Raw genomic sequence first — 21,947 nt, 5'->3', positions numbered from 1 at the left:
CAGGCATACCGCAGCGACTGACTGCACCGACGGGGCTCATTTCATGTGAACTGTGCTATCCAGTTGACTGAGTACCTTGATCACTTGGTTTTCTAAAATCCTCCCAGTGGTCCTGTAAGATAGTTATTATTATCCTCATTTTATGAGGAGAAAGAGGCTCAGAGGTGGCCATCACAGCTGTAAGTGGGTCCTCGGACTCAACGTCCAGAGCTGGTTGACTCTGAGCGAGTCCTAGGCTGCTGCTGAAGTGTGGGGTGGGGAGGGGTGTGGGGCTTAAGGCAGTGCGTGGGGGCTGCCGTGAAAGGACCCTCAGAGCCATGTGGGGAGTCGCTTGCTGGTCTGGGAGGAGAGCCAAGAGGCTCTGACTTGACTGTTCTTTGTTTTGCAGGAGCATCGGTGTCATCACCTACATCCTGTGAGTACGACTGATCCCAGGGCTCTGACCCAGCTCAGATCCAGGGGGGAGCAGGAGGAATGAGAGAGGGGCAGGCAGACAGACAGACTGACTGACATTTCCGGAGCACCCACCATGACCAGATGAGTTAGATCCACACAGCGAACCTGAGGCTCAGTGCACTCAGCTTGATTTCATACATTTGAGCCTGGGCTTGGGGCTGGGCAGGAACCCGGGAGAGCGGCCCGGAGCCCTGCATTCAGCACTGCTTGTGTTTGCATCCCTCCTGTGGCCAGGATCCACCACGCGGTCTCACCCGGACCCAGGTTTCCGGTGAGAATGTCAGTTTTCACTCAGAAACCTGGGACGGCCGTCAAGTCCCCATGCCCTTCCTGATCCTGCTTCGACTTTCTCTGCCTTTCCTCTCCCTTCCCCAGAACCCCTTTTCCTCTCACATGCTGTCTCTTCTCTTTTCCCCAGAGTCTCTCTTTCTTGACTCTGAAGTATTAAGTGCTTAAGCAGAGATTTCCTGCATTGTGTAGCGAAACTATCACTTTCCATCCCTATGGCCTTGGGCAGAAAAACAACTTCTGGGCTTGTTTTTCTCATCAGAAAAATAGGAATCATAAACTTCCTGCCACGGTTGTGTTGAGGATTAAATAAGCCGACGTGCAAACTTCCTAGCACTGCTCAGACAGACATTGCTGATTAGTTGGTGTTCATTACATCAGTACTTGCCAACTGTTTCTACTCACAGCACTCCTGGAAAATGCTGTTTTTATGGCACTCTGGGTAAGAGGCAGCCCACAGCCAGAGGGCATGAAGGATGGGGAGGCCAACACTCAGCTCTCTCAACACCCCTGTAATCCCTCCTTATGACTCCTCCTTGGACTGGGAGCTCTGCCGATGTGGTAGATGCCATCCCCCCTGCCCCACCCCTGCCCCTTGAGTTGCAACAGAGGGTGTCAACCCAGGCAGCATGTCAGACCTTTTTTTCTTTTTCTTCACATCAGACCTTTTAATATCTGCTATGGCCCAGGCCCCACTCCAGATCTATGAAATCAGAATCACTAGGAGTAAGATCTGGGCATTAGTATTTTTTAAAAGCCATAGAGGAATTTGATGCAGAGGGAATTTGATACATTGCTGCATAGTTCCAGATTAGAGCCAGGATATTTAGACATGATTTCCATATTGAAATAGTAAGGAATTCCAGCATCTCCAGGGCACACAATCTTCCTGTAGCCCACTGAATTCCATACAGTTTATTGACCACCTGATCCTCGGTGAACACAGTGCCAGGCACTCGGGGTACTAAATGGAGAGTCTGTCCTGCTTGCCTGGAACTTTTTTTGTGTGGGAGGGAGACACCAGACAGCTGACTCTCACCCAGTGGGACCAAGGTTGTGCTTTAGGTATGAACATGGCTTTGTGAGACAAATGGGAGAGCCACTGGTTTGCTGGGACTGCAGAAAGTTTAATGGGAGAGAGGGAGCGAGAGAGGGAGATAGGAGAGAGAGATTGATTTGAACTGGGCTGGAAGGAATGAGATGAATTTTCCTGGTGGAAAGGAAAGGAAGTGCCATCTTGGATGAGGAAGGGGACAGCAAGAGTGATAAGTGCAGTGAAAATACAGAACGTGTGGTGGGGACCAACTTTTGATGCCTTCCTGAGAAGTTTAGATGTGATTCTGTAGAAAACAGGAGGGAGGGAGGGCCCAAGGACTCCTGGGACAATGGCATATTTTGAATATTAGGCAGGAGACAGTAGATTAAGGAGTCACTGTTTGAATGGCACCTTTTTTTTAAATGTAAAAAATGTAAAAGAATGAAACTAGAACACTTTCTAATACCATACACAAAAATAAACTCAAAATACATAAAACATCTAAACATAAGACCAGAAACTTTAAAACTCCTAGAGGAAAACATAAGCAAAACACTCTCCAACATAAATCACAGCAGGATCCTCTATGACCCACCTCCCAGAATATTGGAAATAAAAGCAAAAATAAACAAATGGGACCTAATTAAACTTAAAAGCTTTTGAACAACAAAGGAAACTATAAGCAAGGTAAAAAGACAGCCTTCAGAATGGGAGAAAGTAATAGCAAATGAAGCAACTGATAAAGAGTTAATCTCAAAAATATATAAACAACTCCTGCAGCTCAATTCCAGAAAAATAACCCAATCAAAAAATGGGCCAAAGAACTAAACAGACATTTCTCGAAAGAAGACATACAGAGGGCTAACAAACACATGAAAAGATGCTCAACATCACTCATTATTAGAGAAATGCAAATCAAAACCACAATGAGGTACCATTTCACGCCAGTCAGAGTGGCTGCGATCCAAAAGTCTACAAGCAATAAATGCTGGAGAGGGTGTGGAGAAAAGGGAACCCTCTTACACTGTTGGTGGGAATGCAAACTAGTACAGCCACTATGGAGAACAGTGTGGAGATTCCTTTAAAAGCTGGAAATAGAACTGCCTTATGACCCAACAATCCCACTTCTGGGCATACACACCAAGGAAACCAGAATTGAAAGAGATACATGTAACCCAATGTTCATCGCAGCACTGTTTATAATAGCCAGGACATGGAAGCAACCTAGATGTCCATCAGCAGACGAATGGATAAGAAAGCTGTGGTACATACACACAATGGAGTATTACTCAGCCATTAAAAAGAATACATTTGAATCAGTTCTAATGAGGTGGATGAAACTAGAGACTATTATACAGAGTGAAGTAAGCCAGAAGGAAGAACACCAATACAGTATACTAACGCATATATATGGAATTTAGAAAGATGGTAACAATAACCCTGTAAGCAAGACAGCAAAAGAGACACAGATGTATAGAACAGTCTTTTGGACTCTGTGGGAGAGGGTGAGGGTGGGATGATTTGGGAGAATGGCATTGAAACATATATATTATCATATGTGAAACGGATCACCAGTCCAGGTTTGATGCAAGATACAGGATGCTCTGGGCTGCTGCACTGGGATGACCCAGAGGGGTGGTATAGGGAGGGAGGTGAGAGGGGGATTCAGGATGGGGAACACGTGTACACTCGTGGCGGATTCATGTTGATGTATGGCAAAACCAATACAATATTGTAAAGTAATTAGCTTCCAATTAAAATAAATAAATTTATATTAAAAAATATTTATTTGTTTGGCTGCACCAGGTCTTAGTTGTGGCACACAGGATTTTCCATCTGTTGTGGGATCTTTAGCTGCAGCAAGGGAACTCTTAGTTGCAGCATGTGGGATCTAGTTCCCTGACCAGGGATTGAACCCAGGCCCCTTTCACTGGGAGCACAGAATCTTAGCCACTGGACCACCAGGGAAGTCCCTGAATGACACCTTCTTGACAAACCCTGCAGGGAACCTCATACACCCCTCTAGCCCCTAATGGCCCATCTATTGCCACACTTGTCAGGCTTTGCTCAGGATGCTCGTTAGCCTAGAAGACCTTCCATCTCCTTCTCTGACTGCTGACAGCCTCTTCAGGACAAAACTGGTGCAAATGTCGGCTCTTCCATGAGGCCTGCGCTGGGCCTCCCCTCTGTCCTGGGCTCCTCCAGCCCTTTGTCTGTTCTTTATTTTATTCTGTGTTCTACTGGAGATGATGAAGAGCCAGGTCTCTGTTTCTCTCCCCTCCTCTTTCAAGTCCCTTGAAGACACAGTTCTCTCTTTCAAGCCCTTAGTAGGCACTCCATTAAGTGTACTGAATTGGACTCGTTTGAAAAGCTGTTGGCTGGAACCCCCACAAAGGACTGCGGGAAGCCTCCCACCCCCGTGCAGCAGTACGAGTCCAGGCCCCTGAGTCCACCACCCCCACTTGCGTCTCCTTTCTTACAGTCATGTATTCCCTCTCTGTGTGCCCAGCCTTAGTGGAGCATCCCCTTTCCTGGGAGACACGAAGCAGGAAACGCTAGCAAATATCACAGCAGTGAGTTACGACTTTGACGAGGAATTCTTCAGCCAGACCAGCGAGCTGGCCAAGGACTTCATTCGGAAGCTTCTGGTTAAAGAGACCCGGTAAGAGGACAAAGAAGAGAAGGGCACTGGCCTCTCAGGTCCTGACTGTCTCCTGCCACTTCTCCCATAGACATGCCAGCCTGTGCCTGCTTTGCCACAGGCTGTCAGCGACCATTACAGTCTAATCTGGGCAGGTGCTGAGGAGTGTGAACTGGCCAAGACTTGGCTTTCATCTTGTTTACTCAAGTCTTTCTCATTTCTTTTCCTGCTGAAATGCAAATAACCATGTGTGTGTGTACGTAAGTCAGCCTGGATTTTTTTTAGAGCTCTTTGTTTTTTGCAGTTTGTCTCAAAGGTACCTGGAACTAGAATTCGTTAATGGAAAGGGGCAGGGTTTTCAAGATGATTCAGGATGGGAGTGGGGAGGGTGTCCAGCCCAGAGGGGTCAGAACAGTGGGACCATAGGAGACCTGCTAATCCCACCCCTTCCTCAGGGCTCAGGGTAAGCCCCATGGGTGTGTGATCAAAGGAGATGGGCAGGGAGTTGGAGGTTGCTGGCTGCCCAGAGGATGGATGAGCTGAGGCAGGGGTAAGTCCTCACATTCTGGAAGGCCATGTCCTCTTGATCCCATAGACTTCAGAGAGACTTAGAGTGGGGTCCTCTAAAGTGCAGTGCCTGGTTTCTCTGTTGAAGGGCAATGGTAGGAGGGATTGCCCCACCTGGGTACAGAGCAGGGGAGGGCAGAGAAGAGATCTGGAAGGCAAACAGAAAAACAGAGATCAAAGTTTTCCCAATGGAGAGCATTTAGGACTCTCCAATAGTGTGGGGTTGGGCCCTGCAACTATGGGAACAAAGATGAGGGTTTATATAAGGTCATTCTATTGAGAGGTCTGCCTGGACTGCTTTCTCTAGTATGCAGGAGATGTAGCCAGTCCCCCATCCACCTCTGCATTCCTTATGATTCTAGTTTGATGGCAGTGGTTGAAGGATGCCAAAAAGCAGGTCTGAGAAGAGTGAGAATGGAGACTGCTGCTCTCAGCTTCTCATGGATCATCACTGTTTTCTCATCTTCATTTAGGAAGCGGCTCACGATCCAAGAGGCTCTCAGACATCCCTGGATCACGGTAAGCGCTTGGTGACGAGTTTCAGCAAGCAGGTTCCTGCTCTGTTGCCAGGGATTCCTGGGCCAGATTCAGGAGACCTGTGACAAGGCCTTTGCTTGAAACACTGACCCCTAAGCACAGATGGAAGCTAGCTGGGGGTCTCCAAGGGTCTGGGCTTGTTCAAATAGGTCTGCGAGTTTAAGTTTCCATGTCATATGTTCAGGTGACTAATGAAAAGAAACTTCCACAAACCTCAACTGAAATCTTTGCTCTTTGAGTGATCTTAAAAACTGTTCTTTGTCGCAAGACACATGTGCGTGCTAAGTTGCTTCAATTGTGTCCAACTCTTTGCAACCTCATGGACTGTAGACTGCCAGGCTTCTCTGCCCATGGGATTCTCCAGGCATGAAAACTGGAGTGGGTTGCCATGCCCTCCTCCAGGGGATTTCCTGACCCAGAGATAGAACCTGAGTCTCTTATATCTCCTGCATTGGCAGAGGGGTTCTGTACCAGTAGCACCACCTGGGAAGCCCCTGTCAGAAGACATGTCACAGTTATTCTCAAAAAAGAAATCAGGACTCCTCGGCTATAGAGATCAGTGACAGTTGAAAACCTCAGATGTGTTACCAGGGCACCTTGTTCCTGACTTTCAAAACTCTGAGTTAAGGATGACTCAAACCGGGTCAGTGCCTTCCTTAGGCACCTGGCAGCCTCAGAGAATGGGCTGCCCAACTGGAGGCCTGCTGGGGGAGAGGCAGCCACCCCTCAGGGCAGTTCTGTTCTCTCTGGGGAGGGTGGGGCACAAAGGTGACTTCCTGCCTAACCCACTTTGTAACTGGGCTTCTGGCTGCTGGGTGTTCAGAGGGCCTGGCAGTCTGGTCTCAGTAAAGTGCATGTGATAAGCACTTTGGTAGGATGGGAATCAGGGGAGCGGGACTCTGACCCTTGTTCTGCTGATGGATGAGATGTGCCCTTCTAGGAACGTCAGCAGACCTCTCTTTCACTGAAATTGTCAAGTGGGATAGCTGGCGAGGGTGATCTGAGGGTGCAGATGAGAACAGGCAGAGGTCCACAGGAGATGAGAGAGCAGAGAGGGCCGGAGTGCCCTGGAGAAGGCCGGGTTCATTGACTCAGTGAAGGATGGGGAAGGCTGAGGGCCTTCTAGGCTTGAGTGCAGAGCTGGGGAGTCTGGTGGGCTGCCTCCTTGCTCAGCATGCTGAGTATTGCCAAGGCCCAGGGAGCCCACAGGCCCTGATGGAGAGAAGCCCCAGTTTCCCCCATCAGCCATGGCCTTGTGCACTTCCTCTTTGGAGTGGATGCTTGCAGAATCCTGGCTGTAGCCTGCTTGTCTGTGCAAGCACCCTTAAACGCTATGCATGCAGAGACCCTCTCTAATGACTGTGGACCACTCTGCCTGGAAGTGCGTGTGCAGGCAGCACCCCGTCCTCCTGACCTTTCTGATGGTCTGTGGGGGTGCTCAGCCCGCCCTGGTCTTCCCGTGGCCGGCGCATGCTGTGAATGCAGAGGTGGCTCGAGTGCCTTCCGCCTGCACCTTGGAGCAGACGTCAAATTAACTCTGGCCCTTCTGTCTAAACACCCACCAGTCCAAAGGAGAGATCAGAGCCCCGGAACAGCACAAGGCAGAGCCCAACCAGCTGAAGACCAAGCGCCTGAGAGAGTACACCCTCAAATGCCACTCAAGCATGCCCCCCAACAACACCTACGTCAACTTCGAGCGCTTTGCCCGTGTGGTCGAGGATGTGGCTCAGGTGGAGCAGGGCTGCCGGGCCCTGACAGGGACCCATGACACCATCCAGGACGATGTGGAGACCCTGATCTCCATCTACAATGAGAAGGAGGCTTGGTACCGGGAGGAGAGCGAGAGAGCCCGGCACGACCTGTCTCAGCTCAGGTACGAGTTCCGCAAGGTGAAGTCCTCGAAGAAGCTCCTTCGAGAGGACATCCGGGCCACAGGGTCCCGCCTTGGGGGTGCAGCCAGGAAGCTGGACCACCTGCAGACGCAGTTTGAGACCCTGAGGCAGGAGCTCTCAGCAGACCTCCAGTGGCTCCAGGAACTGGTGGGCAGCTTCCAGATGGAGAGTGGGAGCGTGGACAGCCCAGGTTCCATGTTCTGCCGGGACGCCAGTGAGTCCCTTGGAGAGCTGCTCAACAGATCATGTGGCAAGGAAGTCTTAGCCGGCTTGAAACTCTGAGCACCAGCATCGGGTCATTAATGCATCCTGGATGGTTTGCTGAAGCCTGCTCCCAGCTTCCCTGCCAGGCATCAACTCAAATTCTCCTGCAGGGGTGTGTGTCTGTAGCATAGCCTTCCACCTCCTCCCAGAATCCAGAAGCACGGAGGGACTAGCTAGTTATCCATTCTGTGCCTCCTCTCACCTGCCTGGTTTGTTGGGTGACTTGCTGGGCAGCCAGGCTGTTAAAACAGTTGCTGTTGAATACCCCTCAGCATTCCCTTCTCCAGAGGGAGACAGCTGGCCCTGGGGAGACACTCAGGGAGACACTCAGTAACTGATTTGTGATAATGGACTTGTTCACATCTCACTTCCTGCTTAATGGACTGCAGGTCTTGGGTACCATTTGAGTTACCTAGGGCTAATAGTCAGCTTGGTGTTTTCCTGTTGCTGATGGCAGAATTTTAAATTCACAGAGAAAAGATTACTTTTCATTCACATTGACATTTAACTTACCAAGCATTTATGTTTGTGATCCTTAAAAGAACTCTGTGAGACAGGAAGGTAGGTGGTATTATTGTTGTTGTTACTGTTATTTCCATGTAACTGATGAGGAAACTGACCTCCAGGGGGAAATGACTTACACAGGGTCATTCATAGCTAGTTGATACAGATGAAACACGAACCCAGGATGCCTGAGTCTAAGATGGGGTATTTAGGAACAGATAGCTTTTGATGTAAAAATGCACTTTAATATTAAAGTTCAGATCCCAGAGGTAAAATAAGCAACTTCATGTATTTTGCCAGGTAATGTGGAAGCCTCATACCCTCTAAGCGATTGTCCTAAGAAGTGTGTCCCAGAAGGCAGGCAGTTTATTGTTCCCATCCAGCCCTTCCCTGTCTGAAGATCAGCCTGAGGATTAGGAGGGAAGGGGCAGCATCTTGCCCTTCTCCACCTTCCCTCCTGTGGCTCAGGGCTCCAAGCTTCTGTTGGGAATGAGAACCCTTTTCTCATGTCCCTAAGGTCTGAAGAGGGTGGACATTAAGATTGGGAAGCATGAGGCCCAGTGGTCCCTTCCTGACCGCAGGCTGTGTGCGCCTCTCCCTAAAGACTGGATCATCTTGTCTCCCTTTTCCCAGAGGAGGAGATAGCCAGCCAGCTCAGAGAGGCAGAGTGTGGAGAGTGGGCCCAGCACTGTGCTAGAAGCTTGGGGGTGACAGAAGAGATCGTATCGTTCCAAAGTGCCTTCACAGACTCACAAACCCACTTATCAGAGAGGAAGGGGTAGGTGTTATTCTGAATTTGGTGCTGAGGAAACAGAGGGTGTGATTTGCCCAAGGGCACAGTGGTGGCAAAAGTGGACGCCTTCTGACGGGGTCTTCTGCTTCCTTCCCCTAGCTGCCCCAGGCGCCAGGGGTTCACTCTGCCGTGGGACAGGTTCTACCCAGACACACCCATCTGTCCACTTACAAAGAATTGTTCAGCACCTGTCAACTGCTGGGCACTTATCCTGTCCCCAGAAATGCAATGTTGAGTGAAAACAGGTGTGTTTCCTACCTTCATGGAGTTTGCAGTGAAAGACTCCAGGTTGATCTAGAACATTCTGGAGAGATAGAGCTGCAGCTATGAGAAGACTGCAGCACTGCAGGAGGCTGCAGGGGCAGGCGACCTAGTCAGAAAGGGTGTCCCTGAGGTGGTGACTCTAGAGCTGAAGTCAGCGAAGCAAACCAGGGAGGAGGTAGTTTTCCCCGCAAAGCTGTCATGCCAGGGCTCTGTGCTGGGAGGGGGCCTGAGAGCTGAAATTGCTCAGGCAGAAGGAAAGCTGGAGAGGAAAGAAGAGGAGTGCGATGTAGATGCGGCTGGAAAGAAGGCAGGACCAGTAGGGCTTTGCCGTACTGAAGAGCTCTGTCTGCATCTCAAGGGCCATGGGACTGAAATGGGTGCCCAGCAGTCAACAGCCCGATGTCATGGCAGGGGTGGGGCTGCCCAGGGAAGAGCACAGATGGGGCATGGTTTAGAATGATCCCGTGAAGCCATGTCTTTAGAATCCTACCTCCCTTTCTATTACATGCTGCTGCTGCTAAGTCACTTCAGTCGTGTCCAACTCTGTGCAACCCCATAGACGGCAGCCCACCAGGCTCCCCCGTCCCTGGGATTCTCCAGGCAAGAACACTGGAGTGGGTTGCCATTTCCTTCTCCAATGCCTGAAAGTGAAAAGTGAAAGGGAAGCCACTCAGTCGTGTCCCCATGGGCTGGATCACTTCAAATATTATATATAATATTTGTAACAAACAGTTTCCATCAAGTAGAAGAAACCATATTTTCACCAAATGTAAGATGCATCATTATTTTATGACCCCCAAAATAAATTTAAAAAGAAGCCCAAGATGGGAAGTCTAAGAGAAAACACCAAATACAAAGCTGGGACACCCTCACTGAGAGGGGAGGTGAGAAATAAAGCCACCAGGTAGGAGGGGAAGGCAAGGGAATGTGTACATTTCAGGCTTGACACTGGGTCACTCAGTCGCTCAGTCACATCCGACTGTTTGCAACCCCGTGGACTGTAGCTCACCAGGCTCCTCTGCCCATGAAATTCACCAGGCAAGAATACTGGAGTGGGTAGCTATTCCTTTCTCTAAAGGATCTTCCCGACCCGGGGACCAAACCCGGGTCTCCCGCATTGCAGGTGGATTCTTTACTGTCTGAACCACCAGGGAAGTCCTGACACTGGGTAGAGGGGTGGAAAAATCCTCCCCTGAGAACAGGAGCCTCGGGCTGGTGGTACTCAGACAGAATTCCTTTCTGCATTTACACAATTTCCTTTCTTCATTTACACAATTAGTGGAATCCAAAAGAACCTCAAGCAAGAAATCTAATGTTAAACAGTCTGAGGCTGGGTGGCCCCGATGGCTGGCAGAAGCAGTGTGGTCATCTCCTGGAGCACCTGCCTTCACTTCAGACCCGCAGTAAAGATACGATGCCATTGTTTGAGAGAGAAGTCCTGATTTCAGAGATTCAAAAATGTGCATCTTGGAATCAATGAAAGATGGCAAAGCCCTGTTTCCTATGCCCTGTCTGGGAGAATTGACACAAACAGTCCATCTACAATCTCTCCAAGAACTTTTCTGCCCTGTCACACGACAGGATATAATCATTTGGCATAAGACACCGCAAAGATTAACGGTCCCTTTGGCCAGGTCAACCAAGTCAAGGGCTTTCCTCGTGGCTCAGGCGATAAAGAATCCACCTGTAATGCAGGAGACCTGGGTTTGATCCCTGGGTTGGGAAGAGTCCCTGGAGAAGGGAATAATAGCTACCTACTCTAATATTCTTGCCTGGAGAATCCCATGGACAGAGGGGTCTGGTAGGCTACTGTCCATGGGGGCACAAAGAGTCAGACCCAACTGAATGACTAACTCTTTAACTTGACCAAGTCAACAGGTTTCCTAAGGCAAGGAAGCCCCTGATTGAGCAACTCAGGGCAAACTTTCTTGTGAGGGTCGAAATAACATGCAATAAAGGAGTAAGCTGTGGATGATGATTTGAATTAGAGAGACTGGGAAAAGAGCGGGAGAAGTGGTTATTTTAGAATCCTAGCATCAGCTACACGCTATCCGTGTTGGAGGTTCTCAGGGGTGAGCCATCTGACAGCCTCCTTTTACAGCATTTTACAGGACAGGGTTTGTCTAGAGTCTCCCAGCCAGTCAGCCCCGGAGCTGACTGGAGCCAGAATCACAGGTGGATTTCTTCTCTGTAGCGCAGTCGTCCTCTCCATGTTCATGTCCAGTCGTGGGTAATAGCTTGTCATTTAGATGTTTTATGAACAGACTCTTTTATTTAAGAGTTTCCAAAGACAAAGTGAAGTGAACTGAAAACTGCCCTCCAAGCCTTTCAGGGAAGTCAGAAGGGACCATGACCTTCCCCTGCCCCCTGACTAGTCCAACGCCCATCACCCTTTGGCAGCAGAGTCTGATGCCAAGGGGAGTCCAAGGAGGCTGGTGGAATGCCCAGCCAGAGGACCCACTTGACTCTCCTCCACATGCCCACAGATGGCATTTTAACAGTGACATCAAGAACAGGGCAGAGCAGGGCAGATGAGGCAGGATCGGGTGTTTCATTGGCATCTAGACAGACAAAGGCCTGGTGGGGGTTGCCGCTCTGTGGGCCAGCCCGTGTGCCATCACAGAGGATCTTTTCATTCATCAGGCTGTGAATGAGAGGTCAGCTTCTGTGCTCTCTGCTGATGCCATCGCAGAGAGGGCAGGGTGAGCCTGTAACATCTTCCTGAACAGCGGTTCCCAAGAGGCTGGAGAGTTGGCACCTGGGGAAGGCAGCCGCCTGTCCTGCTCTGGGGCAGACGCATGAGGCACACAGTCACCCAGCTTTGTGCTGGGAAGGGTGGAGAAGGTGTGATGGTGAGCCATGCTTCTGCAGAATCAGGATGATGGTAGCGAAGGGCGGGAGCAGAGTCATAATGGTGGGAGAAGCCAGAGTCTCCTCCGTGAGCTTCTCTCCCCACACCACCCACCCACCTCTCCAGGTGTTTATGAAGGCGGTGGCGACCCACATCACTTCTTCAGGCAGCATGGCGGTCCCACGCCAGGGAGAGCTGGCGGTGCGCTCAGCTATCACGCCTGCTCTCAGCCTCTGTACACGTCTGTGGAACTGAATGACCCTTTCTCCTTTGTCTGTGAAAACTCTTGGCCCGTGGAGAAGATTTTTTGCCGTGGAGAGGAGACCCAGCAGTGGGCATATTTGAGGAGTGAAAGCGGCCAGTTCTATGAATAAACACTGATTGTGCCCTGGCTCTGGAGGGAAGTGACAGATAAGGACAAGACAACCCTTGAATAAAAGACTCGGTGTCTGGCACAGGTAGGGCCCCAACCACCTGCGGAGAGAAAGGCCATGGTGAGTGATGAAGCAGAGGTACCTAATATTCCAGAAAACAGGAGGCAGATGAACTCTGAGGAGGTTTCTGCAGGGGTTTCTCAGGTGGCACTCATGGTAAAGGACCCGCCTGCCAATGCAGGAGACAAGAGGTCAAGCTTCAATCCCCGGGTCAGGAAGATCCCCTGGAGGAGGGCATGGGAACACATTCCAGTATTCTTGCCTGCAGAATCCCATGAACAGAGGAGCCCCGTGGGTGGGCTACAAGTCCATAGGGTCACAAAAGAATTGGATATGAATAAAGCACTTAACATTCTCAAAAGGAGGTGGCAGAGGGCATAAACATTCTCGGGTGTCTCCCGCCAAAACTCCCCTCCCTCTATAACCTTGGGAGGGTGCCAGGCAGAACGTGGAGGGATGGGATGAGTTCGGATTGTGGTCTGGAACCTAGAGCTGTTAAACGGAAATTAAAGGAGATTACAGAGATTCAAAAGAAGGAGAGTTTGTGTTTTTAGCTTTTCATTATGGGAGATTTTCAAAACTTGCATGGAAGGGTTAGGAATGGCTGAGTGAATTCCATTTATCTATTACCCAGCTTCACAGTATTTTAAAGCAAACTTCAGACTCACTTAACTGATAAATTTTCCAGCAGGAATCTTTTATAAAGCATGTTTGTTTTTGTTTTAGTTTTTGTTTTTTTACCATGACCACTGCTCCATGATTGCACGTGACAAAATCAGGCATAATTACTTATCACCATCTGTGTGCACAAGCCGGACTGACATGCCCCGCTCTTCTCGAGGGCCTCCTGCTATACTCAGTCTGTTCAAATCAGGATCCAAACACAGTTCACACATGGCAGGTGGATATAATGTCTCTCAAGTCTCTTGTCTTCAATGCTAGAGGAAGAGCTTTTGAAGCTTTTCTTGGGAATGAAAAAGTGGCTCAGAAAACTGAACGTCCCGGAGAGAAGATGAAAAGGAAGAGTGTATGCATGCTGAGACCTGACTCAGAGAAGTAAGGTCGGGTCAGGCAAAGAAAGGGGCATTCTACCTCTTTCCATTGGCGTGCTCAGTCGCGGGACAACCTGCTAGGCACACAGCCTCGCTGAAGCTCCCCCGACTCAGCCATAGGGAGGCAGACTCAGGCCTCCTTCCCTGGGTAAACAGGGAGGTAAGGCCAGCAGGGCTCCAGCCAGCAAAACAGTCAGCAAAAGGGAGAGGTGGAGATGCCACCTACAGACGAAGGAGCAAGGCCCAGAGTGATAGTCCTGGGCGAACCAAGAAACGGTGCTCAGCTGTCCTTGGCTTTCAGTGGAGGATGGGGCTGGAGGAGTAACTCAGATGGAGGTTTGAAAAGTTGCAATCTGTTTGCAGTTTCTAGAGGAGACTGGAAAACCAGGATTCTGGTCTTTATGCCTGGAAGGATGGCTGCTGCTTCATCTCCCTGCCCTGTGGATGTTGGTGCTGGCCTAGCTCTCCACTACAGACATTTTTTTAAACTGGAGGATAATTGCTTTACAATGTTGTGTCGACTTCTGCTGTACAGCAAAGTGAATCAGCCATAAGTGTACATATATCCCCTCCCTCTAGAGCCTCCCTCCCACCCCACCCCTATTCCCACTCCTCTAGATCATCATAGAGCACCAGGTTGAGCTCCCTGTGTGACAGAGCAGCTTCCCATTCGCTGTCTATATTACACATGGTAATAATTACAGTTGGAGGAGGTTGGTCGTCTGTACTTAGTTGTGTCTGACTCTTTGTGACCCCATGGACACAAAGGGGTCCCTCCAGGCTCCAATGTCTGGGATTTCCCAGGCAAGAATACCAGAGTGGGTTGCCATTTCCTACTCCAGGTAGTGTGTATATTTCAAATTACATTCTCTCAGTTTATTTCACCCAGTTCTTGCCCCCACCATCCATGTCCACAAGACCGTTTTGTACATCTGCGTCTCTATTACTGCCCTGCAAATATGTTCATCAGTACAATTTTTCTAGATTCCATATACATGCATTAATATGAAATATTTATTTTTCTCTTTCTGACTTACTTCACTCTGTACAGTGGCTCCCTGAAGGACTTTTTCAGAGGCGTTTGTGTCCACATAAACAAAACCTGACTTTAGCCACAGAGTTCTGTCTTCTTTTCTCCCTTCTCAGCATTTTTCTGTGACACTAAACATACTCCTAGGAGCCTGGTCAAAGCCGCCCACACTGGCGTCACTGAAGGACCACGAGGCTGAGGGCTTTGTTTGCAGAAAGGGGAGGGTCAGGAGAAGGTGGAACAAACTCCATCTCCCCTCACACCCTCAGTTTAATCCAAAGTGTTGGTGTCACATTCCTTCTGGAACTTATGTCACTGCAGAATTCACATCTCTCTGACTTCAAGAGCTAGAGACAGTGTCAGCGTTTGGTGAGCCTCTTAGCCACCGACAAGGCCCAATAATAGGGAAAGGCCAGCCTGACAGGTTTATATACTCTTCCTCGGAGTTCATGCTGTTTTGTGTAGAACACAGACAGGGTCCTTGAAGTGACTACGTCACCTCCCAGGAGCAGCCTGTGGGAACCGTCCCACGTGATACTGCCGTTGGGCATCTCCGCTTAGTGGCTGACCCTGCTGGACCAGTTGGAATGTGGGATTCTCACTAACGGGATTCCCCTGGCCTGCATGTCGACCTTCCAACCATGGGGTTTAGCTAACTCCTGGCAAGGGAGCCAATCGATAAGTAGACTAGAAGAGGTCCCTTTGGTCCCAGAGTCCACTAATTCCAGCTCATCAAACTCTCCAAGTGCAAGATGTTCCCTGCCGGGATTAGACTGGAAGGTGAATAGCAGATATTTGTGAAGTTAGAGGTAGAAATGTTCCGTGGGTGGCAAGATGGCAATGACCTTGAGAAGGAGATACTAGTTGCTGAGAGGTACAGAGCAGGGGGATTAATAACAACTGAATAAACACAGAATAAAAGGTCAGGTAGTGACAGGTCCCGTGAAGAACTCGGGCAGAGGCCCAGTGACTTGCATAGGGCAACCAGTGTGCTATCTTATATAGGGTGACCCTGCGGAGGTGACCCTGGAGCACACACCTGCCTGAGATGACAACGTTTATACAGCAAGATCCTGAGACCTTGGGTTCCTGGACTAGCAAGCAGACCCGTGCAATGAAAGCCATAGGGATAGGAAGGAGATGGGGAGAAAATCAGATGAGAGAAAGACCCAGATGGTACAGGCCTTGGGGTTCTTGGTGAGCTTCTTGGGTTCTTTTGAGAGTACCTGGAAGCTGCTGGAAGGCTTTGATGCCAGGGAAAGGCAGGATCAGAACAGACCAGTTGTCCCCTGCCCTCTTTCACGGTTCTCTTGCAGTGAGGACCTTAACCCAGGGCAGGGCTTGCGTGGGGGGAGAGACAGTTAAGGAAAGAGTTGAGAGAGCAGGACATGAGCTGGTGGTGCCCTCAGCGCCCCCATCCTTTGCTCTTCTCTCTCCTCTCCGCCTCCCTCCTTTCCCTCCTCTCTTCCTTCCAGTACTCTTTGGACCAAACCGCTGGGTCCCAGTTTGGGAGGGTGAATAGCCTCTGGCTCTCTCGTCTCCCCTCTGTGTCAAGGTGGCGTGGACTCTCCTCCATGCTCCCTGACCTCCCCAGGACTCTGTGTCTCACCTCACTGGGCCCCCAGGCAGAGCTGTGGGCAGTCAGTGCGTCGTGACACCCTTCCGCGGTCTCACAGCCGGGTGGACCCAGGTGCCTGGGCCTCTTATGGGCGGGAATGAGTAGGTCCCAGGTCCTGGGGCTTTGTTCTGGTTTGATTCTGCTGCAGATCACCCATACAGCGCTTCCGCACCCACTGTCTTAAGCTCTGGATCAGGAGTAGGTGGTGAGGAAACACTGGCAGAAACATGAAGAGAATCATTCCTGTTATTGGCCACTAGTGGGAGGTGACTGTACTGCGGAGCCGACCAAGAGAGGTGCAGTGTATGATAAAGGAGCACACACGTGTTTGGGTCATGTTGGGAGAGACATTGTTTCTTGGAGGTTATCCTGGAAGAGATCATAATTGAATTGGGGTTTGAAACACACAGAGGCCTTTCTGGAGGAGGGACGTTGGGTGAACGTGAAAAGAGCCTCCTGCCAGAAGATGTCAGGTCCAGAGCAGTGTGCCCCAGCCATATGCACCGGCTTCCACGGACATCTGGCACCATGATGACAGATAAGCAGGCATGGAGGTGTGCTCACAGTGTGGCTAGGAGACAAGACCAGCATCAGGAGTCCATGAGCGGCCTCACTCACTGAGGTCACCGAGGTGCAAAAGGTGACACTGCTTTGAGGAGGCTGTCAGAGCAGAGAGAAAAAATAGAGCTGGATGGGACCTTATGGACGAACGTGGGTGGTTCATTTTCTTGAGGTCCCAGAGCCCTTTAAGAATCAATCGAAGCTCCTGACTCTTCTCAGAGGAAAAATATGTCTGTACCTATACACTAAGTTTTAAAAAATTGAGATATAATTCACATACTATAAAATTCACTACTTGAAAGTATATAATTCAGTGCTTGTTAGTGTATTCACAAGGTTATACAACCATCATCACTATCTAATTCCAGGACATTTTCATCACCATAGAAAGAAACTTTATAACCTTTCATAGTCATTCTCCATCTCCCCCTCTCTCTAGCCCTGGCAACTACTAATTTACTTTCTTCCTCTGTGGATTTGCCCATTCTGGATATTTGGGGCATTTTATGTGACTCAGTTCAGTTCAGTCGCTCGCTCAGTCATGTCTGACTCTTTGTGACCCCATGGATTGCAGCACCAGGTTTGTTTATGTGATTAGAATTATACAATATGTGACCTCCTGTGTCTGGCATCCTTCACTTACTATTTTGTTTTCAAGGTTTATTCATGTTGTAGTATGTATTAGTACTTCATTCTTTTCATGAATGGATTTTCCACTTAGTTCTTCCATTGTATGGATAAAGTGGGCTTCCCTGGTGGCTCAATGGTAGAGAACCTGCCTGCCAATGCAGGAGACACAGGTTTGATCCCTGGGTTGGGAGGATCCCCTGGAGAAGGGAATGGCTACACACTCCAGTATTCTTGCCTGGAAAATCCCATAGACAGAGGAGCCTGGTGGGCTACAGTCCATGGGATCACTAAAGAGTCAGACACAACTCAATGACTAAAGCAACAACCTGGGTAGGCCACATTTTTTTTTGTCCATGTATCAGTTGATGCACAGTTAAGTTGCTTCCACTTTTTGTCTGTTATAAATGATGCTACTGTGAACATCCATGTACAAGTTTATGCACTAAAATCTGCAGATAATTTCAGGAGGTTCATAGAATCCCTGAAACTCATCTCTTGAATTCTTGAATTAGGAAAATCTTGTTTATGAAGAGGCAGGAATTCATGAGGGAATGAGCTCTTTACACTGGAGTCCATTAAATATGCCCACTTTTTAATATCAATTAACTCTAGTACTCTTGCCTGGAAAATCCTGTGGACGGAGGAGCCTGGCAGTCTATAGTCCATGGGGTCACAAAGAGTCAGACATGACTGAACGACTTCACTTTCTTTCTTTTTTTCTTAAATCAAAATAAAGCTATTTTTAAAATAAAATAATTTTTAAAAAGATGGACTGGAGAAGACAGGAAGGCTATCAGTAATTTATTACTATTTATTGAGCAACTCTAAGTTAAGCACTTCACATCCCACAGTCATTTAATCCTAAATAACCCTGTGACACAATGTTATTCATTATCCCCATATTACAGATGAGAAAATTGAGACTCCGAGAAGCCATGCCAGGTTTCTTAAAAAAGTCAGAGCTTAAGCTGAGCCTTGACTGCCAGACAATGAAAGGAAATACACATCCCATCTCCTCTCGATCCCCATCAAAGCCCTATTTCCTTCCATTTATCTTTAAATGGAATATTAATGCCCCATCTGCCAACAAGTCATCCATTTTGCTAAGCCCAGAACTGACCCAGTTTACAGTGGGTATCCTGGACTGCTGCAGGATGACCCTTCCCCAGAGGGACCCCCTGCCTCTTGGTCTTTCCCTTAATGGGGGTGGCAAGCCTCCAGTCCAGCCAGTGTGCCCATCTAGCTGTGGTAATAATAGCTCAGGGGTGCCCTGGGCATCTCTGGAACAGCTGAGATTCATCTGGAGCCCTTGCCCTCAGTGTGAGGTCCTTCTGTGTGTCGTGTCCAGCAGGCAGATCCCAGGGTCAGGCTGAGGGTGGCGTGTGGTCAGGGGTTTAGCTGCTGCCCGAAGCCCAGTGTCAGCCACCATGCTGTCTGCTTTGTCTCCCAGCCGGTGGACAGCCAGCAAGCCCTGATGCGCAGGGAGTCTGCGGTCAATCTGGAGAACTTCAAGAAGCAGTATGTCCGCAGGCGGTGGAAGGTGGGTCAGGGCTTAGGGCGGGGCGCGGGGGGCTGAGGTGGGCTCCTGGCTCCTTCCAGACCCCTCCGGGTCTCTGTGCACATTCTCACCTGGCGGCTCCCCTCTGCTCCCTCCCTCAGCTCTCCTTCAGTATCGTCTCCTTGTGCAACCACCTCACCCGCTCCCTGATGAAGAAGGTGCACCCGAGGCCGAGGCCGAACAAGGACCTGGTGGGTAAACACAGAGCTCTCGGAGTGTGTAGCCTTGACCTGGGAGGGGCTGTGGGGAGCAGATGGGGCTCAACTGCTTCCAGCAGGCTCTGCACTGTGTGATCAGCAGAGGCTGTATTCACGGGCGACCACTGGGGTGGTGCTGGAAGATGGGTGCTCCCGGGGATTTGGTACATGAGCCTCTAGAGGCTCTAGAATCCTTTCCTCATGGGCTTTTGGAGGGACTGCTGCTGCCATTCCACAGCCCCAGCTTCCCCGGAGGACCTGTAGCCTGTTAGGGGCTGCAGGAACTCTGGTCAATGAGACTACCACAGGCAGGCGATCCAAAGTCAGTTCCTGATAATCCAGATATCTGCTTTAGAATGAGAGCTTTCCATTCATTTGCCAATTTTCCCACTTCTGCTTTGCTTTAGATTACCAATAATAATAACATAATAATATTTAGATGATATATTTGATTAGCTTGTTGCAACTTTACCTACGTTTAAAATGGGAGACTCATAATGTCAAGAGCATGGCTTCTGGAGCCAGACTGCCAGGATTCAAATGTGCCACTTCCTAGCTGTGTGACCTTCAGGAAATGACTTAACCTCTCTGTGCTAAATGAAATCATTTGTAAAAAGGGGTTAGCAACAGTTCTTACCTCACAGGGCAGTCATGAGGATTAAATGATGACATATTCTTAGAGTCTGGCATTTTAAGTGCTCAATACTTATTAGCACCTATTATTGTTTAAAATCCTCCTGTAGACTCTGAAAGGCAGTGCTGATGCTACCAAGTGCAGTGTTAGTATTGTGGCTGGTCAAGGGTCCCTGACAGACCCTCCTCACAGCTTACCGAGTGTGGTGACGGCCTCTCGATGGCACAGGTCGGGAGAGAAAGGTGACTCCCTACTCAGGAAGAGGCCGTAGGGCAGCAGCCTGCCTGTCAGCCCTGGGCAGCCTCGGGCCCACAGCACTTAGGCTACATCCCAGGTCTTGGCACTGCCCCTGTGTGCCCCGCACCAGCCTGAGCTCTTCTTGAGCTCGGGGCCCTGCAGGACTCATGGCTTAGAGGCCCATAAACGGTGGGCTTTGGCCAGGCTGTGTTCCTTCTCTGGCCACCTTCCTCATCTGCTATAAAAGGGGACAGCTTCAGCTGCTTGCAACAAATTGTGGTAAATGCTCTTTTCATTTTATTCTGTTACAAATATTTTCTAATTTTCCTCGTTCGATACAACCATCATTTAAAAGTGGATATTTATTTACTTTCTAAATACGTAGAGTTCTTAACGTTAAAAAAGAAGTGGGGAGGGGGACTGGACTTGCTCCCTCTGAGAATCCCTGTTAATCACAAGCAGATTGTCACCCAGCTTACTTTGCTATTGTTTGGCTCTGACTCATGCTAAAAAGTTGTGATTCAGCAGAGCTTGCATTATTTTTATTGTTATAGCCAGGCTAGGTCCAGGATGTATTTGGCTAAAGTTGATCTTGACCTTGAATTTCGAGCTGGTTCGGGCCGAGGGAAGGAGAGGGGCCCCTGAGTAGGCACACAGCTGACAGCGGGCACACCTCTCAGGCTGAGTTGGCCTGATACAATGCTGGCCATTGGGAAAGAGGAACAGAGAGTAATTGAAAAGAATGTAAAATTCTTTCCTAATTTTTGTCTATTTGTGAACTTTAAAATAGTTCTCTTTTTACTCAAACACACAGCACCTGATGTCAACCCAATGGCTCATCCTCTAAGTAGAAAAGAAATGGGTCCCAGACATCTATTATACTGCTTTCCCTAAGACATTTTCCTTTAAAAAAAAAAAAAATAAATAAAAAGAAAAATAGACACATCCTTTTGTTTCAGTTCAGTTCAGTCGCTCAGTCGTGTCCGACTCTTTGAGACCTCACGAATCGCAGCACGCCAGGCCTCCCGGTCCATCACCAACTCCCGGAGTTCACTCAAATTCATGTCCATTGAGTCGGTGATGTCATCCAGCCATCTCATCCTCTGTTGTCCCCTTCTCCTCCTGCCCCTAATCCCTCCTAGCATCAGGGTCTTTTCCAATGAGTCAACTCTTCACATGAGGTGGCCAAAGTACTGGAGTTTCAGTTTTAGCATCATTCCTTCCAAAGAAATCCCAGGGCTGATCTCCTTCAGAATGGACTGGTTGGATATCCCTGCAGTCCAAGGGACTCTCAAGAGTCTTCTCCAACACCACAGTTCAAAAGCATCAATTCTTCGGCGCTCAGCCTTCTTCACGGTCCAGCTCTCACATCCATACATGACCACGGGAAAAACCATAGGAAGCATTAAAATTTAAAATCTGAGGACTTCTCTAGTAGTCCAGTGGTTAAGACTCCACTGGACTTCCCCTGCAGGGGGCATGGGTTCGACCCCCAGTTAGGGAATTAAGTTCATGCACACCACAAGTTATGGCCAAAAAATAGGGGGAAAAAATGCAAAAAGAAAAGCTTTAAAAAAATAAGAATAAATAAAACTGTACGTCTGACAACAGATTTTTCTATGATTTCCATAATTCTTTATCAATTAATACTTCTTTCAATAGTTTTAATTATTTAAGTAGATGCACGTGGAATGAATGAAAAAGGCACAGTGACTTCCAGGGTGGCTGCCTCTGCTCTGGCTTAGCTATGTAGGAGCTGATAAAATCTGCTTTACTCTTTTTCCCTTTCATAAAAATGGGGGACAGAAGCCATTGGCCTGGAAAGACTACATGGCAGGCCTGGCTAAAGGTGCAGCCTAAGCCAGTCAAAGCAGAGGGGGTGAGGTGGCCGTCAGAGCTTGGA

The 21,947-nt window shown here is 49.1% G+C and overlaps 1 protein-coding gene across 2 annotated transcripts in view; it reads left to right on the top strand.

The window, feature by feature from the left end:
* The window catches only part of DAPK2 (death associated protein kinase 2), a 131,007-nt gene that overhangs the window by 108,011 nt on the left and 1,049 nt on the right, over window positions 1-21,947 (top strand). The window contains exons 7-11 of one of the 2 annotated variants that reach the window (XM_068964084.1): window positions 389-415; window positions 4,290-4,442; window positions 5,462-5,507; window positions 18,869-18,958; window positions 19,078-19,167. In XM_068964084.1, coding sequence (XP_068820185.1) covers window positions 389-415; window positions 4,290-4,442; window positions 5,462-5,507; window positions 18,869-18,958; window positions 19,078-19,167 — 406 coding nt within the window. Of the gene's footprint in view, window positions 1-388; window positions 416-4,289; window positions 4,443-5,461; window positions 5,508-7,090; window positions 7,700-18,868; window positions 18,959-19,077; window positions 19,168-21,947 lie in introns of those variants that run through there. The other variant, XM_068964083.1, reaches the window with a different exon arrangement.

Source organism: Capricornis sumatraensis, chromosome 2, assembly GCF_032405125.1.
Source record: "Capricornis sumatraensis isolate serow.1 chromosome 2, serow.2, whole genome shotgun sequence".
Taxonomy (NCBI): domain Eukaryota; kingdom Metazoa; phylum Chordata; class Mammalia; order Artiodactyla; family Bovidae; genus Capricornis; species Capricornis sumatraensis.
The sequence above is the reverse complement of the archived record's forward strand: the minus strand, read 5'-3'. Positions and strand labels throughout refer to the sequence as shown.